The sequence below is a fragment of the Oncorhynchus kisutch genome, linkage group LG8 (assembly GCF_002021735.2).
Source record: "Oncorhynchus kisutch isolate 150728-3 linkage group LG8, Okis_V2, whole genome shotgun sequence".
Lineage (NCBI taxonomy): Eukaryota > Metazoa > Chordata > Actinopteri > Salmoniformes > Salmonidae > Oncorhynchus > Oncorhynchus kisutch.
This window is the reverse complement of record NC_034181.2, coordinates 30,865,153-30,884,432: the sequence shown is the minus strand read 5'-3', so window position 1 is coordinate 30,884,432 and position 19,280 is coordinate 30,865,153. Positions and strand designations below refer to the sequence as shown.

The window sequence follows — 19,280 nt, the reverse complement described above, 5'->3', positions numbered from 1 at the left end:
GAAACCCAGACGGACAGATGGACAGACGGACAGAGAAAGACAGAAGGACAGAGAGAGAGACAGACGGACAGAGAGAGAGACAGACGGACAGAGAGAGAGAGAGCGAGACAGATGGACAGAGAAACAGACAGACAGAGACCGAGAGAAAGAGAGAGTGCGCGAGAGAAAGAGTCCGCGAGAGAGAGAAAGAGAGAGTGCACAAGAGAGAGAGAAAGAGAGACATTAACATGAGGACCACGTCAACCAGTGGAGGACATAGCAATTAATTTCTGTAATGATATGGGCTAAGACATATGGACTCCAGCAGTAGAATAGAGAAACAGCAATGAAGTAGCCGAGTCCCACTAAAAGAATGCTCCAGAAGACAGCAGCTTGATGCAGCAATTAAAGTGTCTTCAGAAAGTATTCACAACCCTGGACTTTTTCCACATGTTGTTGTGTTACAGCCTGAAATTAAAATGTATTAGCTTGAGATGTTGTGTCACTGGCATACACACAATACCACATCATGTCAAAGTGGAATTATATTCTTGGGGTCACTCATGCCTTACAAATTCATTAAAAATGAAAAGCTGAAATGTCTAATCAATAAGTATTCCACCCTGCTGTTATGGCAAGCTTAAATAAGTTCAGGGGTAAATATGTGCATAACAAGTCACATATTAAGTTGCATGAACTCACCCTGAGTGCAATTATAGTGTTTAACATGCTTTTTTTAATGACTACCTCATCTCTGTACCCCAGATAATTGTAATGTCCCTCAGTCAAGCAGTGAATTTAAAACACAGGCTCAACCAAAAACAACAGGGAGGTTTTCCAATGCCTCGCAAACAAGAACACTTATTTGTAGATGGGTAAATATTGAATATCCCTTTGAGCAAGGTGAAGTTATTAACTACACTTTGGATGATGTATCAATACACACCAGTCACTACAAAGATACAGCCGTCCTTCTCAACTCAATTACCCGAGAGTAAGGAAACCGCTCAGGGATTTCACCATGAGGCCAATGGTGAAATCAAATCAAAGTTTATTTGTCACGTGCGCCGAATACAACAGGTACAGTGCATACACACAATGCATATAGCCCGCTTAGCCAACGTGCGGGAGCACAATTGAGGTAGTATGTACATGAATGTATAGTTAGTGACTATGCATATATGATAAACAGAGAGTAGTAGCAAAGTAAAAGAGGGGTTGGGGGGGACACAATGCAAATAGTCCGGGTAGCCATTTGATTACCTGTTCAGGAGTCTTATGGCTTAGCGGTAAAAATAGTTGAGAAGCCTTTTTGTCCTAGACTTGGCACTCCAGTATCGCTTGCCATGCGGTAGTAGAGAGAACAGTCTATGACTGGGGTAGCTGGGGTCTTTGACAATTTTTAGGGCCTTCCTCTGACACCGCCTAGTGTAGAGGTCCTGGATGGCAGGCAGCTTAGCCCCAGTGATGTACTGGGCCGTGCGCACTACCCTCTGTAGTGCCTTGTGGTCAGAGGCCAAGCAATTGCTGTACCAGGCAGTGATGCAGCCAGTCAGGATGCACTTGATGTTGCAGCTGTAGAACCTTTTGAGGATCTCAGGACCCATGCCAAATATTTTTTGTTTCCTGAGGGGGAATAGGCTTTGGGGGTGTGCTCGGTGCTCCTTTTCCTGTAGTCCACAATCATCTCCTTAGTCTCCTTACGTTGAGGGATAGGTTGGTATTCTGGCACCACCCAGCCAGGTCTCTGATCCCCTCCATATAGGCTTTCTCGTCTTTGTCGGTGATCAGGCCACTGTTGTGTCGTCTGCAAACTTAATGGTGTTGGAGTTATGCCTGGCCATGCAGTCGTGGGTGAACAGGGAGTACAGGAGGGGATTGAGCTCGCATCCCTGGGGAGCTCCAGTGTTGAGGATCAGCGTGGCAGATGTGTTGCTACCTACCTTCACCACCTGGGGGCGGCCCGTCAGGAAGTTCAGGATACAGTTGCAGAGTGGGGAGTGGTTTAGTCCCAGGATCCTTTTATTTTTATTTAACCTTTATTTAACCAGGCAAGTCAGTTAAGAACAAATTCTTATTTTCAATGACGGCCTAGGAACAGTGGGTTAACTGCCTGTTAACAGGCCGTCATTGAAAATAAGAATTTGTTCTTAACTGACTTGCCGAACGACAGATTTGTACCTTGTCAGCTCGGGGGTTTGAACTTGCAGCCTTCCGGTTACCAGTCCAACACTCTAACCACTAGGCTACCCTGCCGCCCCTTAGCTTAGTGATGAGCTTTGAGGGTACTATGGTGTTGAACGCTGAGCTGTAGTCAATGAACAGCATTCTCACATAGGTGTTCCCTTTGTCCAGGTGGGAAATGGCAGTGTGGAGTGTAATAGAGATTGCATCATCTGTGGATCTGTTTGGGTGTTATGCAAATTGGAGTGGGTCTAGGGTTTCTGGGATAATAGTGTTGATGTGAGCCATTACCAACCTTTCAAAGCACTTTATGGCTACAGACGTGAGTGCTCTGGGTCTGTGTCATTTAGGCAGGTTGCCTTTGTGTTCTTGGGCACAGGGACTATGGTGGTCTGCTTGAAACATGTTGGTATTACAGACTCAATCAGGGCCATGTTGAAAATGTCAGTGAAGGCACCTGCCGGTTGGTCAGCATTATGCCCGGAGCACACGTCCTGGTAATCTGTCTGGCCCTGCAGCCTTGTGTATGTTGACCTGTTTAAAGGTCTTACTCACGTCGGCTATGATGGAGAGCGTGATCACAGTCATCCGGGAACAGCTGATGCTCTCATGCATGCCTCGGTGTTTCTTGCCTCGAAGCGAGTATAGAAGTGATTTAGCTCGTCTGGTAGGCTCGTGTCACTGGGTGGCTCGCAGCTGTGCTTCCCTTTGTAGTCTGTAATAGTTTGCCAGCCCTGTCACATAAGACGAGCGTCAGAGCCGGTGTAGTACGATTCAGTCTTAGTCCTGTATTGATGCTTTGTCTGTTTGATGGTTCATCACAGGGCATAGCAGGATTTCTTGTAAGCTTCCGGGTTAGAGTCCCGCACCTTGAAAGTGGCAGCTCTACCCTTTAGCTCAGTGCGAATGTTGCCTGTAATCCATGGCTTCTGGTGAGGGGTATGTACATAGTCACTGTGGGGACGACATCCTCAATGCACTTATTGATAAAGCCAGTGACTGATGTGGTGTACTCCTCAATGCCATTGGAAGAATCCTGGAACATGTTCCAGTGTGTGATAGCAAAACAGTCCTGTAGTTTAGCATCTGCTTCATCTGACCACGTTTTTATAGACCGAGTCACCGGTGCTTCCTGCTTTAATTTTTGCTTGTAAGCAGGGACCAGAAGGATGGAGTTGTGGTCGGATTTACCAAATGGAGGGCGAGGGAGAGCTTTGTACGCATCTCTGTGTGTGGAGTACAGGTGATTTAGAATTTATTTCCCTCTGGTTGCACATTTAACATAGATGGAAATTTGGTAGAACTGATTTAAGTTTCCCTGCATTAAAGTCTCCGGCCACTAGGAGCGCCGCCTCTGGGTGAGTGGTTTCTTGTTTGGTGACTTTAAAACAGTTACAGAGTTTAATCGCTGTGAAAGGAGGAAAGTGAGGATGGATCAACATTGTAGCTACCATAATATTAACCTAGATGACATATTGAAAAGAAAGAAGCCTGTACAGAATAAAAATATTCCAAAACATGCATCCTGTTTACAATAAGACACTAAAGTAAAACTGCAAAACATGTGGCCTAGAAATTAACTTTATGTCCCAAATACAAAACGTTGTGTTTGGGGCAAATCCAACACAACACACAACTGATTACCACACTTCATATTTTCAAGCATGGTGGTGGCTACACCATGTTATGGGTATGCTTGTCATCGACAAGGACTAGGGAGTGTTTCATAATAAAAGGAAATGGAATACAGCTACAAGCACAGGCAAAATCCTAGAGAAAAACCTGGTTCAGTCTGCTTTCCAGCAGACACTGGGAGGCAGATTCACCTTTGTGTGAATACTTATACAAATGATATATTTCTGTATTTAATTTTCAATACATTTGCTAAAACCTCCTAAAAACATGTTTTAACTTTGTCATTATGGGGTAATGTGTGTAGAAGGGTGAGAATTATTATTATTTTTACTCCATTTTGAATTCAGGCTGTAACAAAACAAAATGTGGAATAAGGGGTATGAATACTTTGTTTAGGCACTGTATAATCCTGAATCTTAAGAGGGCAACTCTTTCATGTTCAGAGGCACATCTGCTGATCGTGATGATATTCAACCTCTTCCAGATGATGAGAAGCGATAGCAGAAAACAGTATGAGACACATCCTCTGTACATCGTCTCAAAATAAACCTGGCTTACTATAAATAACCCAACCCTCTGGGAGACGTAATACATAATGTACATTCTGGTAGTCAAACCTCCACATGGACAACTGGCTAAACCATCTGTGCTACAGGGGTTCATTCCAACCAGCACGCATGGCTTAGGGGGACAGTGCTCTAGGGCAAGTATTCCCATACTGGGGTACGCACAATGCCATTGGGGTCATGCCAAATAAAAATGTGATTCACGTTTAAAAATACAATAAAATATTAAAAATGTAATTTCTTCACATTTTCAAACAGTCCATTTAGTAAGGCCCGTGTCCATAGAGACACATACTACACCTGCAGCTGTCAATGACACAAGTTGTTCTGCTTCCACGAGTACATCTAATGCTAGCATCAGTAATTCTACATTTGTTGTTAGCCCAGCTAGCATGGACACTGACAGTTGTGGCTCTGATGCAGCCGAAGAGCTACTGCCCCTTTACCCGGGAAAGCACCGAACAACAGACAGGGATGTTGGACCATCGAAGAGGTGCAAATATGATGAGAACAACATTGATTTGGGGTTCACTTATATTGGGAGTAGTGCCTTTCCTCAGCCACAATGTGTTATATGTGCAAAAGTACTATCTAACAACTTGATGAAACCTTCACTCTTGTGCAGACATTTAGAAAGAAAACATGCCCATTTGAAAAATAAGATGACTTTTGAGTAGTAAGACATGTATAAAAGCAACAGATAACATTAATAAGAAGGGGCTAGAAGCATCTTATATGGTGTGCTACCGAGTGGCTAGGACAGGCAAGCCCCATACTATTGTGGAAGACTTGATTCTTCCTGCTGTTGCAGATATGACTGGGAAAATGCTGGGGGAAAAGGTCAAAGAAACTATACAGACAATGCCTTCATCAAACAACACTGTTTCATGACGCATCAGTGACATGACAGGAGATGTTTTGAAACAATTACTGCTTCACATACAAGCCAGTGAATTATATGCCTTACAGCAGGATGGGTCAACAGATGTGGTGGGCCTTAGCACAGGTCCTGGTATATGTCTGTTACATTTATGGAGGGTCAATTAAGGAAGACATCCTCTCCTGCAAACCACTGGAAACCAGGACAACAGTAGAGGATATTTTTAAAGTACTGAACAGATTTGTGACATCAAATGGACTTTGGTGGTCAAGATGTGTTGGTATCTGTACTGATGGCGCAAAATCCATGACAGGGAGACACAAGTGGTAACGCGTGTGCAAGCAGTTGCTCCCGACACCACTTGGGTACACTGCAGCATCCACCGAGAGGCTCTTGATGCCAAGGGAATGGCTGACAGCTTGAAATACTTTTTGGACACGACAGTGAAAATGGTAAACTTTGTTAAAGCAAGGCCCCTGAACTCTCGTATATTTTCTGCACCATGCAATGATATGGGCAGCGACCATGTAATGCTTTTACAACATACAGAAGTGCGCTGGTCATCAAGGGGCAAAGTATCGACACGTTTTTATGAATTGTGAGACGAGCTTAAAGTTTTCTTTACTGACCATCATTTTCAGTTGTTTGACCGCTTGCAATGATGACGAGTTTCTCACACAACTGGCCTATCTGGGTGATGTTTTTTCTCGCCTGAATGAACTGAATCTAGGATTACAGGGACTCTCCGCAACTATATTCGATGTGCGGGACAACATTTATGCTATGATTAAGAAGTTGGAGCTCTTCTCTTCCTGCATTAACAAGGACAACACACAGGTCTTGCCATCATTGTATGATTGTTTTGTGTGCAAATGAACTCAAGCTTACAGACAATGTCAAATGTGATATACAGTTGAAGTCGGAAGTTTACATAAACTGAGTTTAAATGTATTTGGCTAAAGTGTTTCACAATCCCTGACATTTAATCCTAGTAAAAATGAGGATCACCACTTTATTTTAAGAAGGTGAAATGTCAGAATAATAGCAGAAAGAATCATTTATTTCAGCTTACATTTTTTCCCATCACATTTCCAGTGGGTCAGAAGTTTACATACACTCCGTATTTGGTAGCATTGCCTTTAAATTGTTTAAAACCTGTCAACGTCAAACGTTTTGGGTAGCCTTCCACAAGCTTCCCACAATATGTTGGGTGAATTTCAGCCCATTCCTTCTGGCAGAGCTGGTTAAACTGAGTAAGATTTGTAGGCCTCCTTGTTAGCACATTTTTTCACCTTTATTTAACCAGGTATGCTAGTTGAGAACAAGCTCATTTACAACTGCGACCTGGCCAAGATAAAGCAAAGCAGTGCGACACATACAGCAACACAGAGTTACACATGGAATAAACAAGCGTACAGTCAATAACACTATTTTTAAAAGTCTATATACATTGTGTGCAAATGGCGTGAGGTGGTAAAACAATAAATAGGCCATAGTAGCGAAGAAATTACAATTTAGCAAATGAACACTGGAGTGATAGATGAGCAGATGATGATGTGCAAGTAGAAATACTGGTGTGCAAAAGAGCAGAAAAGTAAATAAGAGGTATGTAGATTGGGTGGGCTATTTACAGATGGGCTATGTACAGCTGCAGCGATCGGCTAGCCGCTCAGATAGATGATCTATAAAGTTAATGAGGGGAATATAAGTCTCCAGCTTCAGCGATTTTTGCAATTTGTTCCAGTCATTGGCAGCAGTGAACTGGAAGGAAAGGCGGCCAAACGAGGTGTTGGCTTTGGAGATGATCAGTGAGATATACATGCTGGAGCGCGTGCTACGGGTAGGTGTTGTTATCATGACCAGTGAGCTGAGATAAGGTGGAGCTTAACCTAGCATAAACTTATAGATGACCTGGAGCCAGTGGGTCTGGCGACGAATATGTAGCGAGGGCCAGCCGACTAGAGCATACAGGTCGCAGTGGTGGGTGGTATAAGGGGCTTTGGTGACAAAACGGGTGGCACTGTGATATACTGCCTTCCAGTTTAATGAGTAGAGTATTGGAAGCTATTTTGTAAATGACATTGTCGAAGTCGATAATCGGTAGGGTAGTCAGTTTTACGAGGGTATGTTTGGCTGCGTGAGTGAAGGAGGTTTTGTTGCAAAATAGGAAGCCGATTCTAGATTTTCTTTTGGATTGGAGATGTTTAATATGAGTCTGGAAGCATCGTTTACAGTCTAGGCAGACACCTAGTTATTTGTAGTTGTCCACATATTCAAAGTCAGAACCGTCCAGAGTAGTGATGCTAGTCGGGCGGGCGGGTGCGGGCAGCGAATGGTTGAAAATCATGCATTTGGTTTACTAGCGTTTAAGAGCATTGAAGCGTTTGGAGGTTAGTTAACACAGTGTCCAAAGAAGGGCCATATGTATACAGAATGGTATCGTCTGAGTAGAGGTGGATCAGGGAATTCACCCACAGCAAGAGCGACATTGTTGATATATACAGAGAAAAGAGTCGGCCCGAGAATTGAACCCTATGCAACCCTCACAGAGACTGCCAGAGGTCCGGACAACAGGCCCTCTGATTTGACACACTGAACTCTGTCTGAGAAGTTGGTAAACCAGGCGAGGCAGTCATTTGAGAAGCTAAGGCTGTTGAGTCTGGCGATAAGAATACGGTGATTGACAGAGTGGAAAGCCCTGGCCAGGTCGATGAAGATGGCTGCACAGTACTGTCTTTTATCGATGGCGGTTATGATATTGTTTAGTACCTTGAGCGTGGCCGAGGTACACCCGTGACAGGCTCGAAAACCGGATTGCACAGCGGAGAAGGTCCGGTGGGATTCAAAATGGTCAGTGATCTGTTTAAAGTCGAAGACTTTAGAAAGGCAGGGCAGGATGGATATAGGTCTATAGCAGTTTGGGTCTAGAGTGTCACCCCCTTTGAAGATGGTATGGTGTCCAGAGCACAGCTGGGAGCTGAGAGGGGTCTATATCAGTGAGAGACTTATTTCTGGAGCGATTCATTTTGAAAATTAGAAGCTCAAACTGTTTGGGCATAGACCTGGAAAGTATGACAGAACTTTGCGGGCCATCTCTGGAGTAGATTGCAACTCCTCCCCCTTTGGCAATTCAATCTTGATGGACAATTTGTAGTTAGGTATGGAAATCTCTGAATTTTTGGTGGCATTCCGAAGCCAGGATTCAGACAAGGCAAGGATATCAGGGTTGGAGGAGTGTGCTAAAGCAGTGAGTAAAACAAACTTAGGGAGGAGGCTTCTGATGTTAACATGCATGAAAACAAGGCTTTTTCGGTTACAGAAGTCAACAAATGAGAATGCCTGGGGACATGCAGGGCCTGGCTTAACCTCCACATCACCTGAGGAACAGAGGAGGAGTAGGATGATGGTACGGCTAAAGGCTATTAAAACTGGTCGTCTAGTGCGTTGGGGACAGAGATTAAAAGGAGCAGATCAGAATAGAATCAGTACATAATGTACAGACAGGGTTATGGTGGGGTGCGGGGCTTTGTGATGGACACTCCAATACCTGGACTTTGTTGTCCTTAAGCCATTTTGCCACAGCTTTGGAAGTATGCTTGGGGTCATTATCTATTTGGAAGACCTATTTGCGACCAAGCTTTAACTTCCTGACTTGAGATGTTGCTTCAATATATCCACATACATTTTCCTCCTCATGATGCCATTTATTTTGTGAAGTGCACCAGTCCCTCCTGCAGAAAAGCACCCCCACAACATGATGCTGCCACCCTCGTGCTTCACGGTTGGGATGGTGTTCTTCAGGTTGCAAGCCTCCCCCTTTTTCCTCCAAACATAACGATGGTCATTATGGCCAAACAGTTCTATTTGTTTTCATCAGACCAGAGGACATTTCTCAAAAAAGTACCATCTTTGTCCGCATGTGCAGTTGCAAACCGTAGTCTGGCTTTTTTTAATGGCAGTTTTGGAGCAGTGGCTTCTTCCTGGCTGAGCGGCCTTTCAGGTTATGTCGATATAGGACTCATTTTACTGTGGATATATACTTTTACACCGGTTTCCTCCAGCAGCTTCACAAGGTCCTTTGCTGTTGTTCTGGGATTGATTTGCACTTTTCACACTAAAGTACTTTCAACTCTAGGAGACAGAACGTGTCATCTTCCAGAGCGTTATGGCGGCTGCGTGGTCCCATTGTGTTTATACTTGCGTACTATTGTTGGTACAGATGAACATGGTACCTTCAGGCGTTTGGAAATTGCTCCCAAGGATGAACCAAACTTGTGGAGGTCTACAATGTTTTTTCTAAGGTCTTGGCTGATTTCTTTGGATTTTCCCATGATGTCAAGCAAAGAGGCACTGAATCTGAAGGTAGGCCTTGAAATACATCCACAGGTACACCTCCAATTGACTCAAATTATGCCAATTAGCCTATCAGAAGCTTCTAAAGCCATGACATCATTTTCTGGAATTTTCCAAGCTGTTTGGAAGGCACAGTCAACTTAGTGTATGTAAACTTCTGACCCACTGGAATTGTGATATTAAGTTAAATAATCTGTCTGTAAACAATTGTTGGAAAAATGACTTGTTTCATGCACAAAGTAGATGTTCTAACCGACTTGCCAAAACTATAGTTTGTTAACAAGAAATTTGTTCAGTGGTTGAAAAACAAGTTTTATTGACTCCAACCTAAGTGTATGTCAACCTCCGACTTCAACTGTAGCGAAGCACCTGAATGAGTTGGGTGCGCAATTACGCAGGTACTTTCCCGAAATGGACGACACAAACAACTGGATTTGTTATCCTTTTCATGCCCTCCCTCCAGTCCACTTACCGAGATCTGAACAAAAGAGCTTCATCGAAATTGCAACAGTGCTTCTGTGAAAATGTAATTTAATCAGAAGCCACTGTCAGATTTCTGGATTGGGCTGCGCTCCAAATATCCTGCCTTGGCAAATCGTGCTGTTAAGACACTGATGCCCTTTGCAACTACGTGTCTATGTGAGAGTGGATTCTCGGCCCTCACTAGCATGAAAACTAAATACAGGCACAGACTGTGTGTGGGAAATGATTTAAGACAGACTCTCTCCCAATACAACCCAACATTGCAGAGTTATGTGCATCCTTTCAAACATACCCTTCTCATTAACCTGTGGTGAGTTACTCACAATTTTCGATGAACAAATAAGGTTTTATATGTAAGATGGTTAAATAAAGAGCAAAATTATTGATTATTATTATATTATTATTTGTGCCCTGGTCCTATAAGAGCTCTTTGTCACTTCCCACAAGCCAGGTTGTGACAAAAACTCACACTCTTTCTTATGTTTAACAAATGTATCGTATAATGTGTGTGTGGAAGGCTTACAATGACGGCTAAAAACAACATTTGAGAGCGCGCTGAACGTGGTGCGAGAGGGGGTACGCAGCTGGAGGTTGAATGTTTGAAGGGGTACAGGACTATAAAATGTTTGTGAAAAACTGGCTCTAGGGGAACTGAACAGACCTTGGAAGCTTTCTACTCACTGATCAACAGAGGAGAGGAAAAAGCATGAAAGCATGTAAGTACTGTCTCTCTAGGACACAAACCTCAGATATTACTTCCCTGCTCACTTCACCTTCCTCTGCTTCAAATCAAATCACATTTTATTGGTCACATACACATGGTTAGCAGATGTTAATGCGAGCGTAGCGAAATGCTTGTGCTTCTAGTTCCGACAATGCAGTAATAACCAACGAGTAATCTAACCTAGATTATTTTTCTTTCAGTGGGAGAAAGAAAAATATCTCCCCCAACTGTTACCGTTCATTGACTCCCTCCAAACCTGTGTGAGCATATAAAGAGGAGGCGAGAGATCTGTCTAATAAGGTATGCTGATACTAAACCATTAACAAGCACACTGGGATATGACAAATGCTCCCAGGAATGCTGTATGAATGAGGATCCACCGCACCAGGAAAACAGACAGAGACTCCCTCCTAGCTGCGTCCCCTGTGCTGAGCTGTGCGCCACATCATCTACTCTCTCCTGTTCCACTGAGACAGAGTTAATCACTGGGAAAGACACATAACACACCCATTCAACCAGCCCCACCCCTCTGAACCATTTATGGTCAAGACGGATAAAACCACATTCAGCGGTCCAGTTCTGGTCAGCAGTATACTGTTTATTCACTTAGCTTTAATGTGGTTCTGACAAACCCCGTTGTCCCTCTCTGAGCCACAATTAACACACTGACATCACCTTTATTTTTTTAATGACTATTTCAAACTTGTGAATATTTTTGTCCGTTCAGCCTTCAAAAAAGGATTTCTAAAGACCAACGGAACTACTAGTAAAGCGCCAGGAGGGGTTGTTTTAGTTTCCAACACCTACATGTACAATTGAAGTCGGAAGTTTACATAAACTTAGGTTGGAGTCATTAAAACTTGTTTTTCAACCACTCCACAAATTTATTGTTAACAAACTATCGTTTTGCAAGTCGGTTAAGACATCTACTATGTGCATGACACAAGTAATTTTTCCAACAATTGTTTACATACAGATTATTTCACTTATAATTCCCTGTATCACAATTCCAGTGGATCAGAAGATTACATACACTAAGTCGACTGTGCCTCTAAACAGCTTGGAAAATGCCAGAAAATTATGTCATGGCTTTAGAAGCTTCTGATAGGCGAATTTACATAATTTGAGTCAATTGGAGGTGTACATGTGGATGTATTTCAAGGCCTACTTTCAACTTTCAGTGCCTCTGCTTGACATCATGGGAAAATCAAAATAAATCAGCACAAAATGTGTAGACCTCCACAAGTCTGTTTCATCCCTGGGAGCAATTTCCAAATGCCTGAAGGTACCACGTTAATTTGTAAAAACAATAGTATGCAAGTATAAACACCATGGGACCATGCAGCCGTCATAACGCTCAGGAAAGAGAGTTGAACGTACTTTGGTGCGAAAAGTGCAAATCAATCCCAGAACAACAGCAAAGGACCTTGTGAAGATGCTGGAGGAAACAGGTAAAGGTATAGATATCCACAGTAAAACGAGTCCTATATCGACATAACCTGAAAGGCCGTTCAGCCAGGAAGAAGCCACTGCTCCAACACCGCCATAAAAAAGCCAGACTACGGTTTGCAACTGCACATGAGGACAAAGATCGTACTTTTTGGAGAAATATCCTCTGGTCTGATGAAACAAAAATATAACTGTTTGGCCATAATGACCATCGTTATGTTTCGAGGAAAAAGGGGGATGCTTGCAAGCCGAAGAACACCATCCCTACTGGGAAGCACGGGGGTGGCAGCATCATGTAGTGGGGGTGCTTTTCTGCAGGAGGGACTGGTGCACTTCACAAAATAGATGGCATGAGGCGGACAATTATATGGATATATTGAAGCAACATCTCAAGACAGCCAGGAAGTTAAAGCTTGGTCGCAAATGGGTCTTCCAAATAGATAATGACCCCAAGCATACTTCCAAAGTGGTGGCAAAATGGCTTAAGGACAACAAAGTCAAGGTATTGGAGTGGCCATCACAAAGCCCTGACCACAATCCTATAGAAAATTTGTGGGCAGAACTGAAAAAGCTTGTGTGAGCAAGGAGGCCTACAAATCTGATTCAGTTACACCAGCTCTGCCAGGAGAAATGGGCCAAAATTCACCCAACTTATTGTGGGAAGCTTGTGGAAGGCTACCCAAAACGTTTGACCCAAGTTAAACAATTTAAAGGCAATGCTACCAAATACTAATTGAGTGTATGTAAACTTCTGACCCACTGGCAATGTGATGAAATAAATAAATAAAAGCTGAAATAAATCATTCTCCACTATTATTCTGACATTTCACGTTCTTAAAATAAAGTGGTGATCCTAACTGACCTATGAAAGGGATTTTTTACTAGTATTAAATGTCAGGAATTGTGAAAAACTGAGTTTAAATATATTTGGCTAAAGTGTCTATAAACTTCCGACTTCAACTGTATGTATTCCGTTTACATTGTAAATGTTGTGATCTCTGGATCCTAAGAACAGAGTATTGATTCCTAGCCATCATTCTAGTCATTGTCCTCTTGAAACCAGCTGTTCTTTTGGGTCTATCTGGGAAAGAGTGATGACAAACTTCCTGTCCCAGGGCACTGTTTACACTCCTTCTCCTGGCCCGGGGAAGTCACAGCAACCATAGCCAGGGAACAGTGGAGGCTGCTGAGGGAAGAACGGCTCATAATAATGGCTGGAATGGAGTATAATGGAATGGTATCAAACCCATGAAAACCATGTTTTCATGCCATTCCATTAACTCCAGTCACGCCATTATTATGAGCCGTCCTCCACTCAGCAGCCGCCACTGCCAGGGAACCACGCCACATCAATGGTAAATGCTCAACTTTTTCCATACAATGTACAGTAAAAGACCTCAGAAAACAAATTGTTTTCAGTAGTCACTCTGTGATGAGACACGAAAAAAATACAATCTCACTCCTAGCAGTAAGCAAAAGCAACAGCAAGCACTATATTATGTCCATTATACAATATTATCTCAACTTCATAAGCCTATTGTTTAATATCTACCATATGGTATGTGTCAACTCTACACCAACATGTATGTTGAACTCATTCAAAATATTGTTTACAAATATTGTGCTGTTCTTACTGGAACACTTGTAGAGTTTGCGTGCCTGTGTGATATCCCCTTTGCTTAGCCTGGTCCTCTGGCCAATCGGCGGTCTCACTCCATTGACATCATAGCGTGGCAGGATTGTGTCCAAGAAGATTCCTCTGCATTTCAGGAGAAGAGACTGCGGTTAGATCAAAACACAACAAAACCAAGAAGGCACTCACACATACACACTGGCGCGCACACACATTGGTGTAAAGTACTTAAGTAAAAATACTTTGAAGTACTACTTAAGCAGTTTTTTGGGGTATCTGTAATTTACTTTATGACAAATTTTACTTACTATATTCCTACATTCCTAAATAAGAATAATGTACTTTTTACTCCATACATTTTCCCTGACACCCAAAAGTACTCGCTATCCTTAAATGAAAAAACAAGAAAATTGTGCTTTCTGGTTTGCTTAATATAAGGAATGTGAAATTATTTATACTTTTACTTTATTTTAGCTTTTTTATTAGTATTTTTTTGTATTTTCACCCAAATTTCGTGGTATCCAATTGGTAGTTACAGTCTTGTCTCTTTGCTGCAAATACCGTACGGACTCGGGAGAGGCGAAGGTCGAGAGCCATGCGTCCTCCGAAACACAACCCAACCAAGCCACACTGCATCTTGACCCAATGCCCATTTAACCCGGAAGCCAGCCACACCAATGTGTCAGAGGAAACCCCATACACCTGGCGACTGTCAGCGTGCACTGCTTCCGCACTGCCACAAGAGTCTTTAGTGCGCGATCGGACAAGAATATTCCTGCCGGCCAAACCCTTCCCCAACCCGGACGACGCTGGGCCAATTGTGCGCCGCCCCATGGGTCTCCCGGTCTCGGCCGGCTGCGACAGAGCCTGGACTCGAACCCAGAATCTCTAGTGGCACAGCTAGCACTGAGATGCAGTGCCTTAGACCACTGCGCCACTCGGGAGGCCCTACTTTTAGACTTTTACTCAAGTATCATTTTACTGGGTGACTTTCACTTGGGTCATTTTCTATTAAAAAAGGTATCTTTACATTTAGTCAAGAATGACAATTGGGTACTTTTTCCACCACTGCACACACAGAAAATATGTTCACTCAGAGGACTCTGGTGAATCCTAAAGATCCATCAACCAGCAGCTAAACTGCTGCCATTAACACTGACAGTAGGCATTATTCAGGGATCTACTGAGGACGCTGAAACTTATGGAAGCATCAGGCCACAGCTTTGCCTGTGTGAGTCTGGCGGCCTGACAGTAGGGCCTGAGCCAAGGAGTGAGATCTACTGTATGGGGGCAGACAAGGGGCTTGGAGGCCATATAATCCCTGTTTCACTCTCTCTGGACCAGAAAGGGATGCATTTAAAAAGGTGAAGATGTGGAAATAACAACTCAAATAATAAAATATATGTATAAGCCTTTGAATTCACACATGTACGAACGAACATATGAGAAAATATGTACAAAATGCCCCCCCCCCAACACGGTTATTGTGTTTGGAATATGGTGCCGAGACACCACCAAATACACACTGGAACATTCTGCCAGTTAAGAGAGTGGACAGAGTGTGATGCCAAGTCGTGCTGCCCACTGATTGGTTCTCAGTGTCCTCACTATGGTTTGGTTTCTTGGTTCATCGCACTCTAGCAACTCCTTGTGGCTGGCCGGGCGGCTGCAGGCTGACTTCAGTCTTCAGTTGAACATTGTTTCCTCCGACACATTGGTGCAGCTGGCTTCTGGGTTAAGCAGCTGGGTGTTAATGAGCGTGGTTTGGCGGGTCATGTTTCAGAGGGCGCATGACTCGACCTTCACCTCTCCCGAGCCCATTGGGGAGATGCAGTGATGAGACACGATCATAATTGAAATTGGGAGAAAAAGGGGGTAAAATACAAAAAAAGCTCAAATAACTAAGTGCTTAACTTCTAATATTATTATTATATAATAACTAAGTAATGGACTGTTCCTGGTCAGTGGTCCCCTCTAAGGCTGTAGGAATGTCCTCATCAGAGGACGTAGGTAGTTCAGACAGGTCTGAGTGTCAGAACTGAACTCATCATGTGTGCTGTACTACTTCCATCTGTACAGGCTGTACAGAACAAAAAGTCCAACACTGCAAACAAAAGCCCTCCTCTGACATCTCTATGGGAAAGTCTCAAAATGGATTGGTTTGTTGTATGGACAACAACATTTAGCATAAGGATTAAAAGTCAAAAGGAACAAGAACGATTACAAAGAAGTACAAAACTCACACCATGGTGGCTTGTGTTTGCCTTGAAAAGGATCAGTTGATGCCGAAAAAAACAGACGTTTTCACACCACTTTCTCACTTGACACTTTGCTAGTTTATCATCTCCTTCTCTCTCTCTGCAATGGCGAGTAAAGGCCTTCTCCCTGGTCGTTCCCATGGTGACGTGCCCATCAATGCCAGGCATGTGCAAACAGAACAGCCTGAGCTAACAGTTGAAGCACTGCCTGCCTGTCTGTCTGCCTGCCTGCCGGTGAACAACGCCACTGCAGCCGGTGTCAGAGTAGACAAAGGGCACACTGGAAGGTCTTTATTGGAGTTGGCTCTGCTCCATGCACCAGGCCTTAAAAATGTCCCCAGCGTAGGGGGGCGGATAAAGCCCAGGGTCGGGTAACATGCCCCAGACAAAAAGCATGGGGAGCTGCCTTACTTGTCCCCAGGAGGACACTTCAAAACATGAGGGCTGCCCATGAAATCTTCCCAACAACAATCTCAGCAAAGGCCCTGGTTTCCCACGGTGATTTACAGTAAAAACGCTGTGCAAACACACAGGCTAATAATGGGGAAACAAAGGGAGACATTGGGACAGGTACATCAGCCAATCAGCATGCAGGGGAAGTGTAAACCGGATCACAAACCTCAGTGACTTGAGAAAAGCTAACAGGAGCACCTTGTCTCCTAATAAGGATCTCTGAAAAACACTCTCGATACAATCCACAATGAAATAAATGTATCTCTAAACAGTAAAATAATAGTATACGGCTATATTCAGGGAAAATAGGAATGCTCAGAGTGGTGAAATGACAACAAAGCAGGGAGCATCAACAATCATAAACCTACTTCATTCTGTCTGTACAGTTAGAAAATAAAGGGCCAGACAACCCATTCTGTGCAGTGGCCTGGCAGTGTTTGTATCCAATCTCAGCCTCCCGGCTTCCCAAAATTTGGTTGCCACGAGCGCATGGCAGTTTATTTGGGACGAGGTCCAGACAGCGAGGCTGCAATAGGAGGCGGATAGGTCCAGGCTCAGTGAAAAAGAGGGCAGAAAAATAAGAACAAAAGGACAGCCAACAGCTGGTTCTCATATCAGAGAGCTGTGTAGTAATGATTACGGTCTGGTCTGGCCTCCCTCTCCTCCAGCTTTCACTCGCTTTGCGTGTGCCCAGACTCACGTTACAGTCACATTGGGGAGCTGGGGCCTATCAAATCTCTTCCTGCAATTGGGAAAGGGACATTACATTTGAATAACAATCACGGGTACCGCTGTCTGTACAGCTAAACAGTTTCACATATTGTTTGGGAAAATTTGGGTCGAATTGCACAGACTGTACCAAAATTCAAATCACACACGCACACACACACACACGGCTGTGGGAGGGAACCTCATGTAACTGGTATGTTAAACTCAGTGCCAGGATACTCCTCCATTGTCACGCAATCTCCTATAGACTGCCCACTGCCTGACAAAGATTATATGAAACCTTTATGCTGGGTTTGTATGCATTATACACTGAACAAAAATATAAAATGCAACAAATTCAAAGATTTTACTGAGTTACAGTTCATACAAGAAAATCAGTCCATTTAAATAAATTCATCAGGCCCTAATCTATGGATTTCACATGCCTGGGAATACAGATATGCATCTGTTGGTCACAGATACCTTGGAACACAGGAGTGATGGTTGCTGATAATGGGCGTCTGTACAACTATGTAGATATTCCATTTAAAAAATTATGCAGTTTCCAGCTACAATAGTCATTTACAACATTAACTATGTCTGCACTGTATTTCTGATCAATTTGATGTTATTTTAAAAATGAAAAAAAAAAATGCTTTTCATTCAAAAACAAGGACCCCAAGTGACCCCAAACTTTTAATAACATACACTCCCATATCCTTTCTATCAATCACTTCTTCATCCATCTCAAACTATAAAAACTACACTGAACAAAAATATAAAAACGCAACATGCAACAATTTCAAAGATTTTACTGAATTACAATTCATATAAGAAAATGTGTCAATTGAAAGAAATTCAGTAGGCCCTAATCTATGGATTTCACATGACTGAGAATACAGATATTCATCTGTTGGTCACAGATACCTTAAAAAACAGGTGAGGGCGTTGATCAGAAAATCAGTCCGTGTCTGGTGTGACCACGTGATGCAGTGTGACATCTCCTTTGCATAGAGTTGATAAGGCTGTTGATTGTGGCCTTTGGAATGTTGTTCCACTCTTCAATGGCTGTGTGAAGTTGCTGGATATTGGCTGGAACTGAAACACGCTCTCGTACACGTCGATCCAGAGCATCCCAAACAGGCTCAAATGGGTGACATGTCTGGTGAGTATGCAGGCCATGGAAGAACTGGGACATTTTCAGCTTCTAGGAATTGTGTACAGATCCTTGCAACATGGGGCTGTGCATTATCAAGCGGAAACTTGAGCAAATGCAATTGTGTTCGTTGTCCGTAGCTTATGCCCGTCACGACTTCCGCCGAAGTCGGTCCCTCTCCTTGTTTGGGCAGTATTTGGCGGTCGACGTCACCGACCTTCTAGCCATCACTGATCCATTTTTCATTTTCCATTGGTTTTGTCTGTCTTCCTTCACACCTGGTTCCAATCCCATCAATTACATGTGTATTTAACCCTCTGTTTCCCCTCATGTCCTTGTTGGAGATTGTTTTATTGTATTTAACCCTCTTACACTACTCAAAAAAATAAAGGGAACACTTAAACAACACAATGTAACTCCAAGTCAATCACACTTCTGTGAAATCCAACTGTGCACTTAGGAAGCAACACTGATTGACAATACATTTCACATGCTGTTGTGCAAATGGAATAGACAACAGGTGGAAATTATAGGCAATTAGCAAGACCCCCCCAATAAAGGAGTGGTTCTGCAGGTGATAACCACAGACCACTTCTCAGTTCCTATACTTCCTGGCTGATGTTTTGGTCACTTTTGAATGCTGGCGGTGCTTTCACCCTAGTGGTAGCATGAGACGGAGTCTACAACCCACACAAGTGGCTAAGGTAGTGCAGCTCATCCAGGATGGCACATCAATGCGAGCTGTGGCAAGAAGGTTTGCTGTGTCTGTCAGCGTAGTGTCCAGAGCATGGAGGCGCTACCAGGAGACAGGCCAGTACA

The 19,280-nt window shown here is 43.4% G+C and overlaps 1 protein-coding gene across 1 annotated transcript in view; it reads right to left on the bottom strand.

Moving 5' to 3' along the window:
- Positions 1-19,280, bottom strand: part of LOC109895878 (bone morphogenetic protein 1-like) — a 50,863-nt gene that overhangs the window by 11,008 nt on the left and 20,575 nt on the right. The window contains exon 7 of the mRNA XM_031830100.1: positions 13,888-14,012. Coding sequence (XP_031685960.1) covers positions 13,888-14,012 — 125 coding nt within the window. The remainder of the gene's footprint in view (positions 1-13,887; positions 14,013-19,280) is intronic.